At 39.4% G+C, this 25297-nt stretch overlaps 1 protein-coding gene across 7 annotated transcripts in view; it reads right to left on the reverse strand.

The window, feature by feature from the left end:
- The window catches only part of ZMYND11 (zinc finger MYND-type containing 11), a 106314-nt gene that overhangs the window by 17209 nt on the left and 63808 nt on the right, over positions 1 to 25297 (reverse strand). For 4 of the 7 annotated variants that reach the window (XM_040055380.2, XM_058419450.1, XM_040055399.2 and 1 more), the window contains exons 4-7: positions 13755 to 13799; positions 10835 to 10996; positions 1819 to 1896; positions 1362 to 1454 (exon numbers count right to left, since the gene is read on the reverse strand). In XM_040055380.2, coding sequence (XP_039911314.1) covers positions 1362 to 1454; positions 1819 to 1896; positions 10835 to 10996; positions 13755 to 13799 — 378 coding nt within the window. The remainder of the gene's footprint in view (positions 1 to 1361; positions 1455 to 1818; positions 1897 to 10834; positions 10997 to 13754; positions 13800 to 25297) is intronic. The other 3 variants (XM_040055409.2, XM_058419452.1, XM_040055417.2) reach the window with 3 other exon arrangements.

Raw genomic sequence — 25297 nt, forward strand, 5'->3', positions numbered from 1 at the left:
CATTATGCAACACAGATCAGACACTGCTTTTTCTGCATACAAAAGGAATACTTAGAACTCTTTGACATGGTTTGTTAGCACCTGAGCAGTGGCTGCCCTTTATGCAATGCCCAGAAGTAAAATAGATTCTTTAATACTTGACCAAGTTTAAAAAAGACTTCCTCAGTTGTAATAAGGTGAATCTGGAATAGCTGCAGCATAAGGTGTGGCCCAGAACATTTGTTCAAGCTGAAATATGTTCCCTGAGGTGAACATTTTGTAGCTAAAAATATCAGCTAGTTTCAAATCGCTGTTGACTGCCTTTGAACTTCCAGGATCTTTACTTGATAGTCCACGTTATCTGATGAAAGCTGATCTAGTCCTAGTCTTCCAAGCTCATAACAAATACCTACATGAGGCCATGCAACTAATTTTCTTAGTATGGATTTGTCCAGTAGGGAACGCAGCATTTTCAGTTGTGCTCTCTCAAGAACATCTATGACAATTCCAATCATCAAACAGAACAACATCAGCTTATAGAATGCTATCAAGGCCAAGAGACCTTCCATGGAAGCAGGCGAATTTGACAGAGTGAAAGGAAGGCCTGACCTATTTTTCAGGCTCAACCAGTGGTGCCAGCACTTCTAGACAGGCAGCAGTGCTGGACTCCAAAACTGTCAGTGAAGCTATTGTTTATTCGTGCATTTTAATAACAAAACAAAGGCTCTTCACATCTGTGCTTGTAAAGGGCAAGATACACCACAGCAGTGCAAAGCAATCCAGTTCAGGAATGAGTAAAGATGAATATGCTGTTCATTATGGTCATGTGCAGTTGATTTAAATGAGTCATGATCAGACCTTTGGTTCAGAGAAAAACGGACAATATATCTATTAGTACTTTATTTTTGGAACAATTAATGCAAAACAGATGCTTTGGGTGAGTCTGGTTTTTCATGATTGGTTCTTTATGAATCATTTAGATGTTTATAAAGCTGACACCCACACAAGGGCATTATGACTGAAATCAGAATATGGTCAAAAACATCGGGCCAGAGAAACACACACAGGCACTTGAACCTATATTCATTGATTTAGTTAAATAGTACTTTAAAGATTTTAGCTACCTGCAGATCCTAGCATAACATTAGTACAAAAGGAATTGAGGATACTCTGTGTCTGAAAACTAGGCACCACTCAAAGTGGTTTTATTCAATTACCTATTTATGAGGAAAAGTTTGACATGTTAAGCTTCCATACCTAATGCTGGATACAATACTGAAATGCTGATCATAAAGAGAATTAAACAGGATTAAGACTTTTTAGACTTTCACTGTTAAAAAACACCAAAACCAGTGTGGAAGTTAGAAAGCAAGTCACTCTACCTCCTGTATAGTAGGAACATCAACAGCTGAGTGCACCAGCCTTCGATACATTGGGTGTTTGTTGTCCTTCCCTTTCTTGTTTAGATCTATAGCCTGAAAGAACCATGAGACAGTGTTTGTTATTGCATTTAGAACCTGCTTAAAACACATAAAAGAAGATTAGAAAATGCAACAGTTTGGAATATTTCAGGTGGGGACTACACAAGGGCAAACTGGGGATCCACAACCCATGAGATCACGTGAGTCTCAAACCTGAAACTTGTCCATGTCACCTGGTGGCACTGATCCAAATCACAGGGCCTGGTAAGTGCACGTGAAAACACACACGGTGCTTATGACAGGAGAAATAAAAACCACCCTCTTGTAGCCCTCAACCCTGCACACTCACACGTGGGCAACCAAATGATCCTCCTCAGAGCAGCACAACACTGAACAAACCTCCCTGCCTCACACTCACCCGCTCCTTCATACGAGACACTATGAATCGCAGGTATGTGCTCATCTCTTGTTTACTTGTGTTTTTCTTCTTGATACTCTGCCAAAGAAAAACGGGATCATATTATTATTTTCAACTTGACTTCAAAATCCAGCCATTAAACATTTTCTCTGCTTTTCAACTTTTTCACTTGGCTTGAAAAGGTAACTTTGGATCACATAAAACACTGTTTCTTAGGGAAAATCTTTTCTGGGGAATTAGTAACACTAACACATCACAATGACTATATATGTTGTTTTGAATTACACCTGGGCTGAGAACTTCAGCTACAGAAAAATTACACGTTTTATTTCCACTTTGTATCCATAATAGTTTGTCAAAACCTCTCATAAAAAAAAAAAGTGTCTAATTAGAATAAAGCAATGAAGAAAGTAATTTTAGGGAGCAGCTAAAAATTTATTTAATGGCCTTTTTATTAGCAAGGCATTAATAATTTTAGTAAAATAAGAAATAATTTAAAAAATAATATCCTGTACCATCTACAAATTATGTGCTTACTAAGCAAAATGACACCATCTGGGAGGAAGACAAATTGGCTCTAGCCAGCAGAAACTCAGAGCACTTTTTAATGCTCAAGAAACATAGCAGACTGGGATTTTTGTTGTTCTTCCTTAACAAAATTTAATTCAGATTCTGGAACACAGATCACTACTTCTTAGCAGTTCAGGATCCAGAGTTTTCCCCTCTCATCTGAGACTATTATAGAGACTTATCCCCACCCTTCAAAGCATAACCAGGCTAGTGGGAAGCCCTGCACAGCAAAAATGTGCTGCTAAAGAGAAGGTGTCTCTCTGCAAGTGCCCAGTGTGCCCTTACAAAGCAGCCTTTCCAATCCCAGCTCACAGCAGCAGTGCACAGCTCTGCATGGTCCTGTCACAGCTGGCTGGAAAGTGCTACCTCCTCCCTGCTTTTACCTACAGTAGCTCTCCGAAACAAAAGCACAGCGAAACAGCAGCTCTATGGGTTCCAGCTCTATTACCCTGAAGTGTTTCTAACTGCTCACATCTCCAGCAAGTCATTCACTTCCTCACACCTTGTGCACTGACTGCCAGGCTGAGTTCTCTCCTTCTCATGCCTCATTTCGTCACTTGTGTGCAAACTGTGTGGACCAAACTGGCTCAGTTACACCTGCATCCACAGAATCTGGTCTTTAGCAAGATCCATGTAACTGTGTGGATGATGGTTGCTTAGCAAACACAAGAAAAAAATGAATCCATGTTCTAATAGGTCAATAAAAGAGGCTTAAAAATTATCAGTCACTGGAGGCATTGCTGTTTTTCATTGAATTACGTACATATGACTCTGGACACAGGGAGCACACACACTGACTACAGAGCACATGCTTTTACAAATTTACTTGGCAGGAGTAAAATTACACATTAGCACAAAAAAAGCTGATAGGATTTGGTTGTGTCTCCCCTGTTTATATTCCTCCTGCAAGACACTGAGAACACTGAAAACCACAGGCTACTCCCCTGTGCTACAGCAAACTTGCAACCTATACATCTCAGGACTGTACTTTCTACCTTTCCTGAAACAAAACTGTACACAGCACTACCTACAGAGCTGCTCATTTGATTGCTTAACAGCAATTGGAATCATTACAAACTGTGCTGAAATACCACTACAGCCACAAACTTACTCAGATACTGCATTGTGCATAACAACATTATAGCTTCCTCCTGCCTGGGAAAAACTGCTGTGGAAAGAGCCAGACCCAGGTATTTCTAATACCTGCAGTTCCTTTAAGCATTATTTTCATAATATTAATGGTTGCCTGACCATCCTTCCAAACTCTGGACTGACAGAGAATTTATCCTGCACTATACATTTGAATCACGTTCTGTAGATTCATGTTTCACTCTGACTGCCACGAGAACGTGCATTCTGCTGGAATTCAAATCACCTACTCAGTTTCTCATAAACCAACATTGCCACTGCAAATGAAAACCCAAATGTGCATTAAATTATCTGCATTATGAAACACTGCTGTCATTTTGTCATTTCAGGCACTGGAGTGCTGTGTGCTTGCTAATGACACAGCATTTTAAAAGACTGAAACTTCAAAGGACACAATAAAACTCACATGCACTGACTAGTCCTACACCTCTTTTTCTGACATGGTTCTGAATTTATCAACCTTTGAAAGTATTTCAGAATTCATGTGAACCATTTTTCTTGCCCTGCTGGGCAAGACACTTTGAAAGAGACTGTTGAGATAGATGGTTTACAGTCTTATCCTTGAGATCATAAGAAAAGATAGATAGCTGGCTTTGTATAGTTATTGATGTCAGCAATTAATATCAGCTTAAGCACCAATGAAAATTATATAATTAACTTGCCAATTCTGGCAAACTTTAATATTTCCACTTTTCCTTCAATTCCCTACACTGATTTATTTTAAGAAAAACTTGATCTCCATGTTCCTCTACTAAATTTTGAAAGGTAATAAATTAAGGGAATTGGAGCCTATGAGCCAGAAAAATGTCTTTTTATGGCAAGGTTGCTCACCCTTTGTAGAAAGCAAGTTACATTTCAAGCACTTTATTCACTTTTCAACAATAATTAACCACTTAGAAGGTAGCATTTGTACATTCTTTGGAAGTTATAATGGAAAATGTGTAAATTTTTAATTAAAGAAACCTCCCTCCTTTGTATTTTGAAGACTTGTAGTCTTCTCAGAGAAGTCAACCTAGAGTCACGTAAAGCAAGAAAACAGATAATACCAGATGGGGGCTATGATTTGCATAAAATCTATTTATATTGCTCTGACACAAGATAATATACCCACTTTCAGGTCCCCTTTATAGGCAGAGTGATATAGAAGCAAATATAAATGAAAATTAGGTCTTCAAACTTCCTACTTTCAGGAAACAAAAACAATGATAGTGGCAAGATCCGCTATCTTTTCCCTGTCAGATCTACTAAAATACTCCACTGGAAACCTTGTTCAGGTCCAAGTTTGTTTCAAGGAGACTGCTGAGATTCAATTCTGCCCCCAAAATGTCAGGATCCTTATACTTTTAGATAGCCTATTTGTGGGATAAATTACCTTAATGTAGGACTGTACCAGGTCTGGCTGGGATGAAAGTAATTGTCTTTACAGCAGCTTGTATGGTGGTGTGGTTCAGATTCGTGACCAAAACAGCGTTTTGGTAGCACCTGGATGTTTTAGCTCTTGCTGAGCAGTGCTTGCCCAGTGTAAAGGCCTTGGCAGTTTCTCCCTCTGCCCCCACAGTGAACGGACTGGGGAGGACACAAGAGGTTGGGAGAAGACACAACAAGGCAGACAGCCTGAACTAACCAAAGAGCTACTCCATGCCATATAATCTCATGCTCAGCAACAGAAAGGAAGACGAGGGGGCCTAGGGGGGATTTAGCCATCTTTAACTCAGGAACCGTCTGGGCATTGATCTCTCCATGAGGGTGGGGAGGGATTGCCTTTGCACCACCTTTGTTTTGTTTGCTTTCTTGGCTGGGAGTTGAGGAGACATGAGAGTGCAGCCGTGTTGTGCTTTGCTGCCCGCTGGGGTTAACCTGGAACATGGACAATTCCTAAGTGACACCACTGCTTTAGAGAAATCTGCAAACCTGCTTTGAGTCAAGGTAAACTGAAAGACTTGGTCAGGCCTATGTGTTTACAGAGGGGATGAAGGAGTGAAGTAATAACCTCCACAATAGCAATCCTCATGTAGAAGATTAATGAGATTTGGTAGGTGAAAGGCCAAGCCTGCAGCCTAGCTCTTTTCTTCTGGGTGCAGGAAATACCTTATATGAGCTTTATACCGTGCAGCACATCTGTTTCTTAGAAGCTGGTACCTTAAGGTTACATTGCTCTTCTTATTTAGTATTCCAGATTAATTATCCTGCCTAGCTGTTCAAGAGGGGTAGCAATATATTGCACCATGCAGGTGTGACTTATTTAGCAATTCTGACATGCTTAGAGTGCAGGACTTCACTGCCAGGCTTTACAAACCACATGAGGCTAGAGAAGCTAAGGGCACTTCCAAGAAACACTCCATCCTGCAGTAGCACCAGGGATGATGGAAGTGACAAACCTCTGCAATCTGAGTTAGCTCTCAACTCCCACGGTGGCAGTGGCCACTGTGCTGCAGTTGCTGCAGTCTTTCATTTGAAGAGAAACAAATACGAACACTCTAAGAAATGCAAGGTGTCAGTGCCAGCATTCTGTCTAGCTATAAGCATTTATATTACATTTGCACTGTTTAAAGAGGTTTGTTTCCCTATAACCTCCCACTAATGAATACTTTTTCCCTTCTTCTCTCACCTATCCTGGGTATACACACATCAACGAGCTGCATTTCAGTTCAGTGATGGATTATGTGAAGGCTGCTCAATGACAGATACGTGTTTGGAAGGCATCAGTTGCATTTTCAGAAGCAATTCAGGTTTCCAGGGGTCTATTTGCAGAGGGCAACTATGAGTATGAGTCTAACACACACTCACCACCGCTCTTTAGAAACTTCTTGCTTTTCATACTGCCCCTTGGACAATTTTAGGGCTTAAATTGCCAGAGGAATTTGGTGCTACATATGGAAAGCTTTACCGCTCTGCTGCCCTCTCAAACTTCCAACCCTCAGGTCCTCATGTTTCCTGTACCATTAAGAAAGGTATGCAGGCACATGGAATGGGTCTCAGAGCAATCAATGCACTGTGCCCTAAGTATCACACAGAAAAGCTCCTGCAGGAGCCTAACATGCCCAAAGACTTGCCTCTTTCATGATCAGGTGAAAAATCAGGTAAAATTAGACTTTTTAACGCATCAGGCGCTTTTTAAAGCATCAGGAAATGTTACAGCTGAATCCACAAATTGATTTCTACTTGTATGGTGCATTAAACACTTTCTGAATATGAAGCATCACATGATTTAAATAAGCTTTTATCTGCACAAAGAAGGTGGCAGGAGGCTCTAAGTGGAGGTTTCCCAGTTTTCTCACTGCTGTGGACAAATTCCTTTTTACTTCATTCAGTACTGTCCTATGCAGCACCCAGTTCTGTCAGCTCCCTGATCTGGTGCAGGGTGCATGGGAGGGACTGGTGAGGACTAACACCTCACAGGCGTGGGCTCTGTGCACTGAGCCATGTGCTGCTAAAGCTGGTCCTACTCTAGGACTTCCCTTTACCCACCAATCTGTGACTATTTGTGTGATCACATCAAATACTGTTTCAAGAACGTGTTTCCCCATACAGGTCTCAAACTCCTACCATAACACTATGAATGAAGTCAATAAAGCTGGATTCTTTCCTCCTTCCTTGTATTTTACATTAACCACCTTGACTGACAGCTGGTACCTAAACCCCCCTGATCGAAGCACTTGAGTAACTTCACTTCAGTGACCTCCATCTTCCTGTGCTTCTGTCTACTGCTCGTCATACTCCCTTGTCAAATTTTGTCTGAAGCTGATTGTGAACTGCATAATGGTTTATTTTTATTTTTATGTACTCCAGGAAATGCTCAGTCCAGTACCAGAACTGAGAAAAAGCCTATCTACAGAATACTTACCAGCACAGTATTTCATATCTTAAACTCTACAGATTACTTTGGTCTCTTATGTATAAACCCCAGGAATATTGGAATATTCACCATGATAGGTAAATTGGCTCAAAGCCCTTGCAAACAACATGCATGGAAGACCAATCTCTGATCAGATGACTGTAAAAAAAATTTTAAGTGAAACCACATGGCTAATTCTTTCCTTCTGTTTCATAAATCAAAATCTATTTCTCTGGGACAAATTATCAAAATGCTAATTTTGCCTTCTTATATATATTTTTTAATTTGGATTTTTAGACAAGAAATAATAATAGTCAGTTACATGAACATGATCAAAAATCTCTTATTCGTAATTTTGTATATATCTATTCCCCCTCCAAAAAATATTAGTATTTTGGCAGCACTTTTTGTAGTCTTTAGGTACTAAATTAACAGCTGAAGAAAATGAATTCCCTTGTTTTATTTAACTGAAGAGAAGCAATAAATGTACAGAAAGCCTCCTACATCCTTCAGAGACTGAATTGACTAACCTTGTCTAGAATGGACTATTCCAGTAGTGAAAAATGTAATCTCTAAGCTCATTCAATATTAAGTTTTTCTCTTGTGACCTGTCTACCAGGAATTTTGCTGATAATGCCAATTTATTTCATTTAAGGCAATGATTAGTCAACAGTCAGGGAAAAATTTCAATCAGTGCAATGTGGTTTGAATTGAACTTTCTTTGACTTTTGACTCCGGCTGAGAGTTATATAGGGTACAAAAATATTCAGAGTGGTTCCGTCAATTAAAAAAAAAGAAAAAAATGAGGAACTGGACATTGTTGTTTATGGATGCAATGGAGAAAAACTACAGGCAGGCAAACAGAGTTCAGAACAAGGTTTGAAATTACATGGGAGGAAAAAAAAATAAGTTATGAACAAATCCTCAGCAATGGCCTTTATAAAATATTTCTGAGTAGTCAAGTGTGCAAGATAAAGCTGCACAGGTTGATCTAATGAATACAACTAGCAATTGTGAAACGAAAAATCCAAAGGCTTGCTGACCTTGGCAGCATTACAGAAGCAATCTTTACATAAGAATGAAGTGTTCTTAGATTATTTCTACCAACATATTCTGTTTTAAACATACTTTTACTTCATCTTTGTAAAGAGCTTTGAAATCTCCAAGTGAAAAGTGTTATGTCCAGTTATGGAATTAAATATGAAAATATATGTATCTCTTTGTCCCAGCTATCACTTTTCTTGAAGATACACATTTACTGCTGATAATGCAATGTAAATCCCCCACTGCCCTTATGCAAGATGGTTAAGCTCTGTTATGCCCTCTGGACATCAGCCAGGGTTCTCTCCACATTATTAGTTTTTTTGAATATAGGCCACTTTCTTGCTTTAAAAATGAAATTAGAGCAGTCATTTCCTAGGAGGGTGGGGAGAAAGTAGCAGAATACTGAAGGATGAATACTGACACAAGGATGCTGACTCCCACACTTACAGGGACAGTGCAAGCCTCCATAGTCCAAGTTGCAGAATTAGGGCTTGAAGGGATTTGAATTAACAAGAAAAATAGGAGCTGCTGGCACAGGGGGAGAAAGGATGCCATGGCATTCACAACGGCAATATCCACAAAAATAGGCTGATCATCACCTGAGGCATTAAGCCAAAGGCCTCTGGGGCAGGAAGTACTTAAGAGCCCCCAAAACCTCTCCTTAATATTTGTATAACAAAAAAGATACCAATATGCAGAAAGACAGGCAGAGAGCACATGGATCAAGTTTCACAGGAGGGTTTTTTTTAGGTAAACATTTATTTAATATCATTGCTATACAGGACTGCAAGGCTTCATGATGAAAGTCAAACTGTGCTCAAAGCTGACGTATCAGAGCATATTTCAAGCAATGATTCAGCATTTCTACTTTGAGGACATCCATGGTACAAGATAGATGTTATGAAACCATCTCATACACAAGGTGGCATAAAGCATGTACATTCTCTACTTTCACCAGGTGTCATCTAAAATTCCTGGCAAACTAGAGTGGAGACTGGACACAGTTTACCTAATTTTAACTATTTATAGGAATTCTCAATACTTATTCTACAACCCAACAATTATTAAAGAGATTTATTTAAAAATCTGGAAGTAATTAATCTATATATGGTCATACTATTTGTTTTTAACAGAGGGAATACTGAGTAGCTAAATTAAAATGCCAGCAATTCAATATGGAGAGATAACAATATACGTCTTTATGCTTAAAGGTTTTTTTCCTGCCACTACTTTTTTTTCATTACTTTTAGCTTCCTTGAGGCAGCCCTGATTTTCTTGCTATTTCCCTAAACCCTGAGAGCTCCCAATCCGAGGCAACAGCAACAGGTTTTCTGGAACTCATTCTAAGGTAACAGCAGTCAAAAAGTGCTGTTTTGAAACAACCAATCCACGTGTTTTCAACAACTGCTTCCCCATCCCACAAAGTGCCTGAAACCTCACATTCCTTGCAGCACAGATCATCTTAAGGTCAGTCTGCTGCCCTACAGCTAATCCAAGCTTTTAGCAAAGGAATTGCCTCTCTCTCCAGCAATCCTAGGCAGAGTGGAACTGGCAGTTTTATGCCTTTCTGTAGCAACACTTTTATCTGAAACATTCATACGCATTATTCCTTCCACAGGAAGGGAGCCTAGCTCTGTAGGAAGCCTAGTGAAGTGCTCCATCTGGGGAGGTGACACAGAGAGGACAGCAGCTCCATCTGGGGAGGTGACACAGAGAGGACAGCAGCAACTGGTATCTGGCTGATTCAAGGCTAGGTACCAGTAAGCACCACCCTGACCAGAATGTTTAATCTTCTAATGACATGTAGACAACATATCTGCCCATTCTTGGAAAGTATATAGAACATGCTTCTTGCTGTCTTCCTGCCATACTCATAAGAATAGCATCTCTAAAGAAAAAGCAACATAGATATGGATGCCATGAGTGAAATCCAGATTGCCCTTTTTGCACCAGAAACCACATTAGTAAATGAAAAGCAGGATTTAACTCCATATTTTTGACACTAGCCTCATCATGATTGCTGCTTTATAACGTAAAATACCATTCCAATAAAATATTAAGAATGCAAGTCATCAAAATACAAAAATGATTCATTAAAAATGACATTAACTAAAAACAGTAACATCTTACACAGCAATTTGTTTACTCTTGTTGAAGGTTCCCACACTCTACTGGACTCAGGTGCACAATCTCTGGCACAGGGTACAGTGCAAGTAAAACTTGCTGGAGTCTTCAAAAACGGCCATCTGCTGCATGCACCACGTTTTGGTACCTCTGTACAGATGCTCTAGGTATGTACCATCGTTTCAATATTCAGTTCTTTACCCATTAACCTGGCCAGACCATCTGGACACCTTAATAAATCTATTAATGATTATAAATCCTCTAATCAGCACATGAAATCTCATAGGTACTCACCCTGCAAACTGGGCACTGCCAGTGACTACTGCTGTCTCTAAGCCTGAACTCATCAGACAAACACTTGGAATGATACACACGAAAACACAGGTCACATATCAACACCTCTCCAGGCAAATGGCATTCAAAACAATACCAGTCATGATTTTCTGTTTCCCAGTCCTACAAAAAATACAAAATATTTTGGTATGACATTCTGTCAAAATCTGCAGGAACTAAGAACAAAATTGATATGTCTTGAAATCCAGCAGCAATTAGACATTATAAACATTTTTAAGAAGTGTATAATGTTTAAAAAACAGGGGAAAACCTACGTGCTTAAAGATCTTCATCAATTTAATACACACTAATTCCAATAGAATATGAATGCCAAGTTTTAATTTTTTCAAGTGTCTGATTAGTTACAATTTCAAATATGAGCTCTGTCCACAATGAAAAGTGGGTTTGTTCTCTACCTTTGTGTAAAACATTTGTTGACCTCTCTGTATTAGACTGCAAACAAAAGCTTGTGCACCTCAACAGACCATACCAATTTTCTTGGACTATTTCCCTTAGTTTGATTGTTACATTATACTTTCAACTGTAATTTTCTGAAGGGTGGTCCCTTCCAGACTTAACTCTCTTAAAACTGACAACTTTTCAGCATCAAAGTGTTGAGTTACAGAAATAGATGAAATCATGAACCAATTACTGCAAGAAATGTTTCTGCTAAGCAATCCCAATGCAATTCAAAAAATATAAAATGTTTCACTTGCCGTGCTCAATAGCACCCGGCTCATTCCTGAAATGTTCTACAGAAGACAAAGGATATGGTTCTGCTGATGCACAGATGCCTTTAATATACTCTTCCTTGAAAATTCACCCCCAACGGCCAAATTCTGACCTTTGAAACATGCACAAGCTTTGCTGAAATAAATGAGAGCAGCATGCATATAATTTGGAGGCAGAATTTTGCTCTAGGAATCTATACTTCTAAAAACAAGCAGAATTGCCAGTGGCCACTGTTAAATGTTTATGTTTGTTATCTGAAATGCCACAGTTTTCTCTACACTTAGAAGACAAAATAGCTGTCATACCTCAGATAAAACTCTCAATGCCTTTTCATGTCAAATGTCACTTTTCAATGGGTTCAGATCTCTGAAAAAAACTACTCCTATTCTTCAATGTATTATCTTGATAAAAATGTGATCGAGCTATTTCTAATGTCATGTTGTAAAGGTGGTGTTAGCAATTCCCGCCGACTGCCAGAACTGGCATTTGTCTGATTTTCATTATTCTGTGCCTGGGAACTGCAGTCCTTGCGTGAAAGGTCTCCTCCAGCGGAGCAGCAGAAGTGCCACACTGAAGTGGCGCTTCCAGTCCCTTGTGCTGAAGAGTGTTGAGTATGGAACTCATCTGACCAGAGCCCCCAGGAACACAAGAGATTTTGGGACAGCCTCAACCCAGACTGCCTGCACTAAAATCAATGTACCATGAATGTACGTGATTGCAGGGGCAGCAAGTTTAGAGGGGGAAAAACTGCCCTACGGAATCTTAAGCAGTGATTTTTGAACTCAGAACTTTGCCCTCCTTTGTTGTGCAGATTAACAGTGTAACTTAATCTTTCGTCATTTCTCCTCGTTCCACTTTATTGGCAAATGCTGTATATCTCAAAATGGCATGACACCACCAAATTTAGCTATAAAGAACACATTCCTGTTTCACCAAATTTTTCCCTCCCAAGTCTTGTGGCTGTGTACTTCGGGAGCCCCTTTCTTTAGGATATTTCGTAAGCAACTAAAGATACTGCATTGTTAAGTGTACTTGATTTGCCTTCAGACTGAGAAAAATCAGGATAAAGTAGTGCTTTGTATTTCATTTATATTAACTGTGTGTAGGAAATGGAAAAAAAAAATCAGATGGCAGTAAAGGGCCAATTAAGCAAGAAAAAAAATCAGGTTTGTTTGAATGTATATTTAGATAAAAAAATTAAACTGAGAAGACCCCAATAGGTCCTGCAATTTCACCACAGAATTGGGATTCCAGGATGCTTAATTTTTATTTGTACTAGTTACGTATTCACATCTCCCAGATATTCCATTGTTAAGAAATATGCTGGCAAAGAGATGTGGAATTTCATAAACATACGGAAATATACTTGCTGGCAAGAAAACTCATACACTCAAGCCAGAAACCATGACGTTAAATAAAACTCCAGAAGAGGCTTCCTTCAGTATTCAGACCGTAGAGTTTTGAAAACCTCACTATTTCTAAATACGAGGGTTTTCACAGAAAAAAAGTTTTAGTTTAATGCAGTATATTTAGCGCATAAGTATACATAAAACATTCATTTGTGCAATATATTTTAAAAGCCAGTAAAAAACAATTTTTAAAAGGTACATAACCCTTGCGGACAACCGCCCTATTGACTTCAATAGCGAGGTCAGAGGCATTAATTTTCCTCCAACAGCAATGAAATGCCGGTTACCGCTTCTCTCGGCTTACCCAAGCGCGAACGGGAGGGGAACGCGCTCCCGGCACTTTATTTATTTGCTTATTTACTTATTATTTTCATGCAGGAAATGGGATTAGTTTAGCTGCGCCCAGCTCCGGCTGCCGGCGCTCGGGGTCGGGCAGGTCAGGGCGCTGCCGCGGGCGCGGCGGGGCTGCAGTTCCCGCTCGCACCGCCAGGTGTCGCCGGGCGCTCCCGCAAGCGCCGGCCCAAGGGCGGCCGCGGTGACAGCGCCGGCAGCTGCGACAGCGGAGCGGCGCCGGGCCCCGGAGCCCGCCCGACACACGGGGTGCACGCTCAGCTCGGGACCGGGAGTGACATGGATGATGGTGGTGGCTAAGAGAGTAAACTAAGCTATCCTAATGGAAGACAGAAACGTAATAGAAAATATGACAGAATTCAAAACCACATAGTGCAAAAATTGTTCACCTTGTTTTTTGCTGCTGTCTGGGAAAAAGGCTGCATACCGTAGGCCTTTCAAAATAAAAACAAAACAAACTTTGTATCTATACTGTAAGCCATCTGATTATCAGGATATACACAAGGCTAGAAAGAATTCATGCACAGTGACCGGGAAATCAATCTGTTAGTTCTAACTTCTGGTTGCATACATTTCCTCCTGCATTCCCGGAATGCAACCTGACACTTTCACCACATTTTATTTCTTTAAAATATCCCACGTATTTTTATGATTAAAAGAACCCAACACCCAGCATTCTTATCCATATACACACCCACCACCAGGCCAATTTAAAAATCATCAAGAATATTAATGATTGTTAATAAATGCACTCTCTTTGATGCATAAACCTTCTCCGGGCATCTAAAAAAAGAGCCTTCCGACAAAATTTACTGCACAGGGAGCGTCCCCACCGAAAGCAAAGCGACACCTTTGCCGCGTAATATCAAAGGTTAGGCTATCACGTTCTCAATAAAACTCACAGTCCTTATTTGTCTATAGGAGGTGAGACATTTTCCCAGGGCCATGGCGGCTGCAGGAAGGATCTCTGCCACAGCGACCGGCTTTCCTGGCGCAGGGCAGGGCAGGGCAGGCCTCCCGGGTCCCTGTGCCGGCACACAAAGGCAATCCTCTGCCCAAGTTCAGCGGTTCAGCGGCACCAGTGACCGGCGCCGAGAGGGAGCGGGTTTGGCAGCAAAGCCGCGTAACTGAGATCCAACAGGAGGCCTTCCCCCTTCCTTCTGCCCAGCTGCCCGCTGCACTCGTGGATCTCCGCATCAGCGGGGCAGCAAGTGAGGTTCGGGGGACTGCGTGCAATAGCCAAAGAGCTACGCTCCGTTAAGCAGAGCGGGATCTTGCAATCGTGTGGGTCGCAAGTGGTCACTTGTTCTTTATATTCAAATCTGTCAAATATTGTATCATAAAGGTCACTTTGCACTGACATAAATAGCTGAGATTTCTCAGCAACGTGAGTGAAGTACGGCAACAATTTCAAAAATACATCTTAATTTATGACCGGCATGTAAGCTTACTTTTCTTTGTCATTTGTCTTAAGTAGGTTGTCTTAAAGCAAATACATACATTTATTCTGGAAGTACAGAAAAATAACATGGGATAGAAAATGTCAGGCTATCCAGAACACTTGACAATTTAAATACAGATAAACCCAACAGAAAGGAATGAATCATCATGTCGTAGCCTTTACTGTAAAATAAAATACATAGTTGTTGTCAAGGAAAGAATAATTTTAGTGCACAAAGAAAATGTCCATTATAATGCAAATGTACATGGAAAAGAAATGCTTACTCATTAGTAATGGAGATTTACTTAGCTGTAATTGAAATAGGGAATCTGTATGTTGGAGAATGTGACATCCTGCTGTACAATTAGCATACCATTAAGTAGGAGATGTGAAGCACATACTGGCAGTAAAATTAACAATAACTTAGAGGTCACAATTGTAACTATTAGGTCACTTCCATACCACAGCAAGCCCGTAATTATTGTAAAAAAAAGATGCTAAAACAAGTAATAAATTTTCATTTTCATATAAATTATATGTAGGCATAGCAGATGAAAACAGTATAACCTCCCTTCTTAGACTTTGTCTAAAAGGACCACTTTGGCTTTTTATAATGCATATTCCATTAACATAGCTCATTTCTTACCTGTTCATCTGTTTTCTCCAAGTCCCTTAATGGTAGCCCAGATACTCGGTATTAAGTCACTCTACTATCAGGTGGAGAGAGGAAAAGGGAGGGGGGAAAAAAGCAAAAACTCTATTCATGGAACTCCCCCTTATGGGGATTTGCTGGTTTCACACTGTTGAACTAGATTTCCCAAACAATCCAAATTATGGATATCCTTTGGACCCAACCAGTAAGCTAAAAAAAAAAAAAAGGGTCACACAGATGGGAAAGACAGTTATAAGTCAGTTATCCCTTTGGAATGATCACGTTTATTTACGAATAGTATACATACAGTTCTGTTGTCCTAAAATCAATATGAAGCAAATGAAGGAAATCATTTCCCACGGAGTTCACGGTACCCAGCATTTCCTGTGTGGTACTTGTCCCATACCACTCTTTGCACTTTTTTACCCCAGCTGTTCTGTTTCAAGTGCTTCTCCAGCGTTTCTTTTACGTGTGTGCTGCTGTGGTGTTCCTCTCTCCCTCCCCAGCACTCATGCACACACAGCTCCTTCCAGATCACCGGATTTCCATTCAGACCCTCCTGTGCACAAACTCACTGTCAGCCCTGCACGGTGTCTATGCTTTAACAGCCCCTAAAGCTCCAGCTGCCCAGTGGATAAGAAACTTGGAGCAGTTTTTCACTAGTCTAAAGGAAGAGTATTAGCAGATACACAGTAGATTTCACCCACTGTGTATTGTAACACTTTTGGCCTGTCACAGTGGTGGAATCTAGAATGGCAACAAGGTCCTTGCCAGCAGAAAGAAGTAATTTAAAAAATATAAATTATTTAAAAATTGCAGTATTTGCATGCTATGTTTATTTCAAGACTTTTTCAAATCACCAGCCCAAGACTTCAGTGCAATCTTTCCATGACTATTTCAAAACCCTTTAAAGAAATGTCAATAAAAGAGTTCCTACTATTTCTCAGATTCCCATTTCTTTAACATGTAATGAGATAGGCCATACTGAATTTAAAGATATAATTTCTGAAGCAAATGTTCTGGATTCTGATATTTTAGGATTTGGGAACAGCCATAAGGAACACTTCCACCTCTTCTCACCTCTATCAGCTTTAACATCAGTGTTCTTTACGTTTTCCCCCCTTCAAATAAGAGAGAAGCTTTTAAAATCTTGGGTACTGATGTCAAGGTTTCTTTGCTGGCCTTCAGTAACTCTTCACTGGAATCTAACAGAATTCATACCAGTCCATATCAATTAGAAAGATACACTGAAATAAATGCCTCACAAGAATGATGTGCTTTTTTTTTCACTTTTTTGATTTTGCTTAGGTTTTGCAACATGCATCAATCATCATCTGCTGCTGGGAAGTAATTCCTATCTTTTCTACTTAAACTTTCATATTTTAAACTTTCTGCTGTAAATTAAAAGCCTTTGTTATCTATGAAGTGGTGGTACTGCATTCTAGCATGGATGTAGTATACATTTCATTATTCTCCTCTGGTATCCGGATCCCCTCCTTAAGAGGACTCAGAGTATGCTGCAGGAACCTATGCCCCCACTCACATTAAACAAAGCAAAATATATTTCTGTCTTAACACACTTTCCATTCTTAATAAATCAGTTCCTTTCTGTCTTTTTTAGGCAGCATCTGCTCCATCAAAGCTTTCTCAATTAGACATGAGCTTTACTAAAGGTAATTGCTAAAAGCTCGCAGCACATCTTTATGACTCACAGCTATCAGGAACCACGGTGGGGGTGCACTGCCTATGAGATTTCTGTCCTCCAGTACAAAACCTGAAGAAATGCTTCTTACTTCTACATTTGCTACAAATAACTACTGCCCACTTCATTTATCTGTTTTGTACTTCTCTCAAGGTGTAAATACTGGAATGTCTGCCCCACACAAAAGGCAACCTGAAACAGGCTTGGACAGGAGCAGTTGCTAACAGTCCTGATGTGATGCAGAAACACTAAACCAGCATTTAGCTCAGTTTTGAAATACCTCCCTTTGCCCATCTATCCTCTGCTTTTGCAGTTCTGTTCAACTTCCAAGTAACTGCTCTGTAGTAAGAGGAGTTTTACAAAGTGTGGCTGATTATCTGTAGAGCTGCACAGATGGGAGAATTACTCTTTTTTTTTTTTCCCAAAGAGTGCAAGTGGATGTGGCACGTGCACACTGGCCTCTATTTTAAACAGGCTCTATCTCATTGGGTACAGCAGCCAGTAAGAAATCTCCAGCTTATCAGGGGTTTCTGGCAGATGTACCAGTTTCCACTCAGACACCAGCATGCACCAAATAATACCTGGGTTGAAAAAAAACATGGTTTCCCTGTCAGGGAACATCATTCCCAAGGTTTTTCCAAATGCAGCGTGGACTCTGTGTTTGTTTTTCACCAGAGGCCTTAGCTTGCTCTGAGGGCAGTTTTCCTCCTGCCCCTTGGGTCAGCTTTCCTTCTCTTCGTGCCACATCCCCGGCTCCATCTATTCCTTAGCAAGCATGAATCCTCTTGTAAACATCCTCTCAGTAGCCTACAGGATCTGCTTTTATCTTTTCATCAGAACAATGATGAAAAGGTTGGGCTTCAAACCGAGGAAGGTGTGATTAATTCCTTGATGGCTCAGAGGGTTTACTCCATCTTTGCAGCAGGTAAATGGTGAGTTAGCTGTTTAATAAAGTATTTCCCTTTCATCATTGCTGTAAAGGATCCATATTTGATCAGGACGACTGCTTTCCAATGATAAAAGTTTCTTAGATCATCACATGTTTTACATTTAATGCTAGAGCAATGCTTTGGGGGAAATTCAGCACCAAAATAAGCTGATTTTCACCCCTGCAGTTTTCCTGTATCCATGTGTTTACTAGATATATTTCTTCCTGTTTTGCATCTATGTTTTTCCTACTGCTTTGGCTCATCTTTTATTGCTCAGCAAATAAACAAGCATCCATCTCTCTTTCAAAGCCAAAAAAGACTTCAGCAGCTAGAAGCCCTTTGTGAAAATTGTTTCACTTTATCTTTTCCTTCTTTTTCTAGAATACTACCACAGCAGGTAGCTACAATGTGTGCTTTTACAGACAGGATAATCTATCCATTCAGATCTGTTGCCTTTATAGACTCTTTCCTTCGCTGACCTGGACTTTATCTTTAAAATGGATTCCCATAAATTGTCTCTGTAGGATACTTTGTAGGTACTTATTATTCATTTTCTATCACAAAGAAATCCTAAGTAATTATGAATTCATATGTCCTCACAACTACTGAGGCATCTTGCTTTATATCAAGTACACTTATTTATTTTTTTGTTAATTATGGCCAAGGTTTTAGCATCTCAGCAATTACTTGGAATTTCTTGTTTTACCTGATTTTTAATTTCTCTTATTTTAAAAACCCCTTCTATTCTAAAAAGAACCAACACAAAACCATCAGTCAGGAGAGAGACCAAAATCTCCTTCTCCATAGTGCACATATTTATAAGCTTGCAAAAATCCATTTCCATTGTCTTTACTGGTAACTGCTTCCTCTTCTGATGCACTGATGCAGGAAGACTCTGGTTCTGCAGAGAATTCCACATCCTCTCAGAACACTTTTGGCTCTCTTTCACTGAATTTAATCTGCAAGACTAAGTTTGTCTAATTAATTTATTGCCAGCTAGTCCTAGGAGTCTTCAGTTTCTGGTAGAAACCACCCAAATCTTCTCTGAATTCCTGCCAGGACAGGTAGATTTTTATTCACCTTCCCACCCTGCAGCCGTGTTCTCAACAATTTGGGGTGATAGCCCCCAAAGCAGAGAGTCAGGCTCTAGCTCCCAATGCTAAAGAAGTGAGTTTTTTTCAAGAAGTGTAGTAGTATGTCAGCAGCCAAGCTGACTGCTTCTACCCCTGTGACACTTAGGTGCTCAGCCCATGAGCTGTGCTCCTGAGGTAATGAATAAATCTCAATTTCCTTCCCAAGAAGATCATATTTGGGTAAAGCAGCCTACAATATTTAAGGTGAGACAATATAAGTATTCTCCTCCAGGACATTAGAAATAGAAAATAATTTCAGTTGAAAATGTTTTTTCCTTTCTTCACGTTCTAAGCAAGTTCAAGGTCAATCGAAACTTTCAACTTACGTCCTCAGAAACTGGATTCGCTCTGCTATTAATGTCACAATTTTTGACTTAGGTTGAGCCAGGAGGAGATTTGTAGGCTATTTTCATTAGGGAGATAAAGTGAGGTATTTATCAGGTGCAATGCCTTTCATGTCCACATCATGGCTTTGTTCCCCTAGAAAGAAGGTGAATCCAGACCAGAAATAAACCATCTCTTCGCTTATAGTTCCAAGTCTCCTTTCAAGAACTGTGCACAGCAGTGGTCTTCTTCCCTTTTCTAGATTAAATTATGTTTACAGTGCTTCTTTGGTCCTAATTTGTAGTGTTTCCTTAGGCTGGTGTGTCAGCACACACAGAAACATTTTATCTGAACCAACAGCAGAACCTCCTACACAGGTTCTTTAAATCTCTTGTCCATGCGTCCTGTCCTGTAGTGTGACTAATAATGTTTCAGCTGTCAGTTGACAGAAAAGCATGGAGACTGCATTTATTGTGAATGTAGCATGAAGATTAATAAGCCTATCAGCTTCAATGAAGTTTCATTCAGTGACCAGTAATGACACAATAATAAAAGATTCAAATCACTTGCCAGAGATACAGAGCATTTTGAACCCACAAAGTTAATAAAAACAACACTACTAGGTCAGGGTGGGCACAAAAGGGGTAGAAAAATCCCAAGATGCATATTTTCAAAACAAACTCAAGTCAGACTGATCTATGTCATTATTCTATTAGCATAATTTAAATCCCATGATGGAACCTTTCTACAGACTAGTTTGACTAGTTTACTTCAAACTCAAAGGTAAAATCTCATTCTCAAAAACACCCTTTCAATCAGAAATTGTGAAATCTGTGAACAACATTATCAGTACCTCAACTCCAGAATGGAGAGTGAAGGCCTCAAAGAAGAATACTGCATTACATCAACTGAATTTTTAAAAGTCAAGTTGGCAAAGCTGAGAGAGTGGCGTGAAGATGCTGACAAGGTTGTTTTACCAGTTTAAAAGAAGCAGCATCTCTCTGCAGTCAGATGGAGTCTAGTAGTGTCACCTTCAGTAATGTGAAGATCCTGCAAACACTGTGAACTCCCTTTCCAGAGAACAAAAATTAAGGATGAGCAGAGGAGAGCGAAGAAATGCCCCTGAACAGATGGGAAGGGAAAAACAAGACTAAAAAATGAATGCTGAAAATTGCTCACTCTTAATCCATCTAGAGGCAGGAAGAATCACTGGAATGGCTGTGAGACCATTCTCATAAGCTGCATGTTAACAGCCTTAAAGACAGAAGAGGGTCTTGACTTTATTGCAGAAAGAATTTCTCATCCTTGAGTTGGACATTCAGAATTCTAATTTGCTTCTCTAGGACAAAATAGTCTATGCTTTGATTTGATGATTTGAATACATTTGCTTTTCTGAACTTTCATAAATCCACTTACTTTTGGTTTATTAATAAGCAGAGCCACACCTGCAGTTTGTGACAATAATTTGCAAGAAAAATCATTGCATTTAGCACATGGAGGATTGATTTCATGGCAGTCTTTTGGAAAATTAAGCTCCAAATGATGGGACCTTAAAGGATGGAAAGATAGCCAGAAAAGATCCAAAGAGTTTCAGAATCTCATCTTCCCTGAGTGTTCTTGTGTGACCAGGCTGGTATGTGGCTTGACCTCAAAGCCTTCTCATACTTTCCCTGATGTGTGGTAATAAGGGATGGAAGCCAGTTTCAATTTTTTCTCTCACGGGATCAATCATTAACTCTTTGCATCAGTGAATCACCAACTGTAAAGAATGCTGGCACTTTCACAGTAATTAGGAAGCTATCTGGAACATTCCAGCCTGGAAAATTCTCAGTTTGTTCAATATGTGAAAAATATTAACTAATATGGCTTGGGCTATGTTTGGCTTTGGATGAGTGAATTCACACAGGACCTTACACTAAAGGCATTATGGATAGATAAGGCAAATGGAGAATTTTTTTGAAACACTGAAGGAGATTTTTCTTCATTTGGTGTGACATGTTCTTCCTCTTTGTGCTCTCCAGTTGTAAGAGCTTTCATGATGAAGGCACTGGCTGTCACTATTGCTGTTTCATATTATCCTTCTGCCCCTAACTGAAAAGAATGGGATGCACATTAAAATCATTCCTCAGCCTAGTTATTTAGAAGCCCCCAGCTTGCTAGCAGGAACCGGTAGCTATTCAGGCTGGTTTTGGATTGAGTTTGGTTTTGTCTGTTGTTTGGGGTTTTTTTATTATTTAAAATGTATTTTATGAACAGAAAAGATTCAAACCCTCACAGTTAACAGTTCTTAAGCTTTTTACAATTATCTTTACATGTATGGAGACTGAAGATGTCATAGCCAGTTCAAAAAACAGCTTCTGGCTACAAATACTGACCTAGCATGGAAAAATCAATACAATTACAAAAGCAATTAAGCATGGCAAGCAAGGAATCAAGCCTTTGCTCAGTCTAAAGTAATTTAGATTAACACAAACATAACAGCCAAAAATACTCCTTTCTCATAGACTGATCCTGGTAAAATTGAACCTGCAACACATCAAATCACAAAAAAACCTGGGTGTGTGCCTAAGGTCACTTGGGTTAACAAAATCACCTTTAAGACTCACAGCGCTGGCAGTGGGTTACAAAAAATGTTAAAATGATGGGAGTACAGACAGAGTGGAGAGATGGATTATTTAGGCAGCCTTGTGACTTGCTTTGAGCAAGCACCAGTAGTTTCTCAATTTAAAATACCAGAAAAATCCCCAGTAATGAATGAGCACTTTGAGAATACATGTGCATGTTGGGGGAAAGCACATTGTATTTCTAATGTTTACTGAAAACATGAAAAAGCAAGGAAACTTCCCCTCCAACAGTATGCTCTCCACTAAACTGAAACATCTTTAGAGGGAAGAATTGGAAAGGCAATAATTTACATACAGAGAGGACCAAATACACATAAGAATGACCCCCAAAATCACACTTAATTAGCCAGAATAATTTCTGGCTCTTTCTATAAGCAATCGATTAAATGATCAGAAAACAGAACTCTGTAAAAGAATAATTTCTTGAAAATATAATCACCTTTTATGCATTCTTCAGTGAAGAAACAGCTCACAGTGCCTTAAGTAAGTGCAAAGCCTCACTCTTCACATCTCATTAGAGAATTTGGCCACTATGAACCATTTTTAAACCACAGCAGTGCAGTGGAATATGTTGCAATCAGATGCAAACAATGAACCCGTGTTAAGAACACATCTCCATTTTAGAAGAGCACAATATTGTTTGGCTTTATGAACACAGGAAAATTGGAATTACACATTCAGAAAGCCTCTCTCTGGGTCAGAACAGTTTTATGACTTTAATCATGAGGAGAAGAATTAGCACATTAAATGCTCAAAAGAGCTCAGTGCACACTGTCTGTAGAAAAATGTAAATGAGTAAGACAAACTGACTCTAAAAACTGCATTTAACCTGCACCCCCCCCTCCCCCCCATAAAGCCATAGGACATTGGTACTTAAATTCAATTTCTTTCCTTGGGGTTAGACACAGTATTATGTTACACAGATAAAAGTACATAAAAATCATGGCAGAACAGAAAATAGTAATGAATAGGTAAGAAGATTCATTATTATTTTCTTGAAGAACTACATTTCCTTTCTATTTTATCAACTGCATTCAAAACATAGTTAACAACACTGATATGCAATTTTTGTTCTAAACCCAAAGAGCAAGGAGATTTTTTTAATGCTGATAATAAATAGCATGTCCATATTCCAGAAGTTCTGTGAGAAATAGAAATAAAGCATTTCGAAAAAAAAAGAAAAAAGTAAACTTCCATTACCAGACTTCAGGACTGACATTTCCCTTGCAAGGCAAGAAGCTGAAGAGATTTCGTTCAATTGTATAACAATGCATCAACAAACAGAAGAATGCAAAATTCCTTACTAAAATCCTGAATAAAAATGGAAAATAAATTCTTCTCTCATTTATTTTGTGCAAATGCATTAATCATCTGCAAGATAAGAAAGCCTGTAAGATGAGAACACATTTTGAAAATGTGCAAAACATCTGGTGACATGGCAAATGAGCAAAAAAAAAAAAAAAGAATACCTGCACAAGCCCTGGAGGTATAAAATTTGCAGAAAAGTTCTTGGTTTAGGTACCAATCCTTAAATGTCAGTTGGAATACTGTACCTTTTGCTACTGATTCCACATTTTATATTTAGTAACTTATACAAAAAAAGTTCTCCCACATGTATCAGATAGAGTAATTTTATACTCTTAAATCTGATCATTCTCACTTTCCCCTAGTTTTTTTGAACATTAATTTTCATGAACCTTCCCTTTTGTAAGAGCCTCCTGATGCCCTCAAACTGTTTTGTCTTTGCACCTCAGCTTGTCTTTTGTATATTACTAAATATGTGAGGTTTTGTTATTTTTTTTTTTTTAGTGCAGCTTCAACATACTGCTAGAACAGTGAGAGCAAAGTAGTATAATTTTTCTGAAGGCTAAGAGTAACCCTATCAGAGATCATGTCCTTACTGCACAGATCTATCATTATGTCAACCTCTTGGATGGGGCAGATGTTTGGAAACCCCTAAGCAAGCATCACAGATTGTGAAATGAATCTTTTCCAAATAAAGCTGTGTTTTCATCATCTCTATACTTTCGTTTATTGTCACTATTTAGCCATCAGTCTGTAGTCACCATCACAACCAGTACTTTCAGGTCATGTGGCATCCTCTAGTCTGGCACCTCTTTACAGTAACAGAAAAAGGTGCTCAGCTGTTTTATGGCCAAGGCCAGTAAACTTTTTACTTGCTACAATTCAGATTCTAAACTTCAAAATTGTAAAAAACCATCAAGCAGATACTCAGATAAAAATGAACGGAGGGATGATAAGAATGTGTCCCTTTGCTACCTCCTTGGAGCAGCCTGTGTTTGCTGACTTCCACTGTGGTACCAGGAAAGACGCTAAAATCCAAAAGCGTTCCTGCACTGGTGCCAGTGGGTGGTGGATCAGTTCTTAAGTCTCCTCTTTCCTATTTAGAGCTTTCCAAGTTCCAGTAGTACCAGTCAAACCAAATGTGACAATCGGGTTAAGTAAGTGCTAAAGTTTGAGCCTGAAATCCCTACTTTGATATTAATAACCCTGCTTCGAAGAGTTCCATTTCCTCCAAACACAATTCCAAAAAGAATCCTGTGTATTTGTTGTCCTCATTGAAGTATAACTTGAGCTCATGGTTCAAGTCATTAGTACCCGATTTGAGCAGTGCTAAATTACAAAGAACTACAAACTGCCTCTTGATCAAGTGCAGACAAAGCATCTGTAAAACTATCCCGTGTGTCCAAAGCAGAGAACATACCAAACTTCATGGGTTTGCACCAATTGTCGGAGAACGGAAAATACTTGATCTGATGTCGAGTGATGACAGTGACATTTTGCTACTCATTAAAACTCTCTGAATAAAAGAACAAAGAGAATGACTTTATACCAAGTCAATATGTTTTGCTTCATCTGTCTGCAGCATTTTGACCCAGGATTAGGATCACAACGTTCGGGTTTGGGTACTATTGAAACATGGCCTGGATCAGAAGCTGATTCTTATTCTTGCATAAAACTGTAAAGTCAAGCGTAGTGTTCTGAACTACTGAGATGGCCACCATAGATATGGTCACAGCCCAAAGCATCAGTGCTCAGCAGTCATGCTGAAAATGCAGTCAATGCTTCTAACTAAAGGGTTATTCATAATGTGACTTCTACTGCA

This window comes from Hirundo rustica, chromosome 1 (genome assembly GCF_015227805.2).
Source record: "Hirundo rustica isolate bHirRus1 chromosome 1, bHirRus1.pri.v3, whole genome shotgun sequence".
NCBI classification, from domain to species: domain Eukaryota; kingdom Metazoa; phylum Chordata; class Aves; order Passeriformes; family Hirundinidae; genus Hirundo; species Hirundo rustica.